This window comes from Triticum aestivum, chromosome 4D (genome assembly GCF_018294505.1).
Source record: "Triticum aestivum cultivar Chinese Spring chromosome 4D, IWGSC CS RefSeq v2.1, whole genome shotgun sequence".
Lineage (NCBI taxonomy): Eukaryota > Viridiplantae > Streptophyta > Magnoliopsida > Poales > Poaceae > Triticum > Triticum aestivum.
In genome coordinates, this window is record NC_057805.1 from 10,985,083 (window position 1) to 10,987,798 (window position 2,716).

General features: G+C 56.8%; 1 protein-coding gene across 1 annotated transcript; it reads left to right on the top strand.

Moving 5' to 3' along the window:
- The first annotated feature begins 214 nt into the window (after positions 1 to 214).
- Positions 215 to 2,403, top strand: LOC123099385 (protein NUCLEAR FUSION DEFECTIVE 4-like). The gene has a single exon (XM_044521555.1). It carries the CDS (start codon positions 420 to 422, stop codon positions 2,220 to 2,222), a length of 1,803 nt encoding a protein of 600 aa, XP_044377490.1. The 5' UTR covers positions 215 to 419; the 3' UTR covers positions 2,223 to 2,403.
- Positions 2,404 to 2,716: the final 313 nt, after the last annotated feature.

Sequence of the window (2,716 nt, forward strand, 5' to 3'; positions counted from 1 at the left end):
ACAGAGCGCGGGGTAGTGATTTGTTATGCGGGAATATCTGATTTTGTTTGGAAGGTTATTAAGAAAAATCTTATGTCCGTCTTTTAGAAAGGTGATCTCACATGTATGATACGATTTCTGAATTTTTAATTACCTTTTATTTACGTAATTGAATTGAATCAACACCTGCCAAAGTAAGCACCAAACAAGATACTCCTTAATGGGATTTGGTTTTTTAACGGAAGGGAGAAAAATCAGCGGAAGGAGTGGTGAGAGGTGGGACAAAATAAAACCGGACGAAAAAAGACCGTACAAGACTAACAACTCCTCCATTATGAGTAGAGATAGCTAGCTAGGCGGAGCAAGCAAACCAGCCAGCACACTCGTAGCAGCTGTAAACTAGCTAGGCGAATCGATAGGCCAATCGAGCTAGCTGAGCCATGGTGTCCGGCGATGGCGGCGGCCGAATGCCGTCGACGCAATTCGCGAAGCACGTCGTGGCCGGGCGGTGGTTCATGTTCTTCGCGTCGATCCTCATCATGGCGGCGGCGGGCGGCACCTACATCTTCGCCATCTACTCCAAGGCCATCAAGTCGTCGCTGGGGTACGACCAGCAGACGCTCAACACGCTCAGCTTCTTCAAGGACGTGAGCGCCAACGTCGGCATCCTGCCGGGCCTCATCAACGAGGTGACGCCGCCGTGGGTCGTCCTCGCCTGCGGCGCCGCCATGAACCTCGTCGGCTACCTCATGATCTACCTCTCCATCACCGGCCGCACCGCGCGCCCGCCCGTCTGGCTCATGTGCCTCTACATCGCCGTCGGCGCCAACTCCCAGTCCTTCGCCAACACCGGCGCGCTCGTCACCGCCGTCAAGAACTTCCCTGAGGACCGCGGCGTCGTGCTGGGGCTCCTCAAGGGCTTCGTTGGCCTCAGCGGCGCCATCTTCACGCAGCTCTACCGCGCCATCTACGGCACCGACAACGACGGCGCCGACCTCGTGCTGCTCATGGCCTGGCTGCCCGCCGCCATCTCGCTCCTCTTCATCCCCACCATCCGCATCATGCCGCGGGGCACCGTGGCCGCCGCCGCGACCAGCGGCCGGGAGCGCAGGGCCTTCTTCTACTTCCTCTACGCCTCCATCGTGCTCGCCGTCTACCTCCTCGTCATGAACGTGGTGGAGCTCGAGGTGCTCAAGTTCCCTAGGCCCGCCTACTACGTCACAGCCACCGTGCTCCTCCTCCTCATCTTCTTCCCCATCGTCATCATCGTCCAGCAGGAGCTCAGGACCTACCTGCAGCCGCCACTGCCCACCCAGTCCATTGTCCCGACTACAACGACCACGGTCGTCGACGAGACGCCATCCACAGCCACCGTGACGCCGCCGGCGACGACGTGCTTCCAGGACGTGTTCCGGCCGCCGGCGAGGGGGGAGGACTACACGATCCTGCAGGCCCTCTTCAGCGTGGACATGCTGGTGCTGTTCGTGGCCACCATCTGCGGCGTGGGCGGCACGCTGACGGCCATTGACAACCTGGGCCAGATCGGGCAGTCGCTGGGCTACCCGCAGCGCAGCGTGACCACCTTCGTCTCCCTGGTGAGCATCTGGAACTACGCCGGGCGCGTCGTGGCCGGTTTCGCGTCCGAGTACGTGCTGGCCCGGTACAAGGTTCCCCGTCCGCTCGTCCTCACGGCGGTGCTCCTCCTGGCCTGCGCGGGGCACCTCCTGATCGCCGTCGGCGTCAACAACGGGCTGTACGCAGCGTCGGTGATCCTCGGCTTCTGCTTCGGGGCGCAGTGGCCGCTGCTCTTCGCCATCATCTCCGAGGTCTTCGGCCTCAAGTACTACTCCACGCTCTACAACTTCGGCGCCGTCGCCAGCCCCGTTGGCTCCTACATCCTCAACGTCCGCATCGCCGGCCACCGCTACGACGAGGAGGCGCTCCGGCAGGGCGGGCGGAGAGGCAACGACCTCACCTGCATCGGGGTGCGCTGCTTCAGGGAGTCATTCTACATCATCGCCGGCGTCACCCTGCTGGGCGCCCTCGTCTCGCTGCTGCTCGCGTGGAGGACCAGGAACTTCTACAGGGGCGACCTCTACGGCAAGTTTAACGCCGAGCTAGCCATGGGCCCTCCTGGCCCTGCCCAGGACCGCCCGGAACAAGCCACCACCAAGGGTGCGGCTACCTCCAGCGACAACGTCGTCGCCACCAATGGTGGCAAGATCCGTTCAGTTGATCACTAACCAAAGACAGAGAGATCCATGGAACCGAAATTGTCTAGAAATATATTCGATCGGATGGATGCGAAAGCTTGGTCAATTTATGTAGAAATATATAGATGGATCATGGATTGATTGCTGTGTACTACAAAACGGATAACTGAAAGGACAAAACTAACGTCCACAAGTGTGTTGGGAGTTAAACCCGCCCACATACCCTATAACACACAGTCTGCGCCACGTCACCGCATGCATGCTCACTTTTTAAAATGGTTTATCTCTTAAATGAAAAATCCGATTGAAGATTCATTTTCATCATTAAATCCCTCGCGACGAGATCTTCGAAACTAGATCTCATATCAATATGTTTCGACGAATTTTTTTTTTGGATTAAAAGTTACCATATCTATTGCACATGAATTGTCATGGTGTTTACACTGAAGTTGTCGTGATATGTTTCGGTTATTTTTTTCCTACATTTAAAAGTAAATTTTGACATATTATAAAACGGGGAATTA

Excerpts from the sequence above, each read along its gene's own strand:
- LOC123099385 (XM_044521555.1), top strand. The coding sequence starts at position 420 with ATGGTGTCCGGCGATGGCGGCGGCCGAATGCCGTCGACGCAATTCGCG.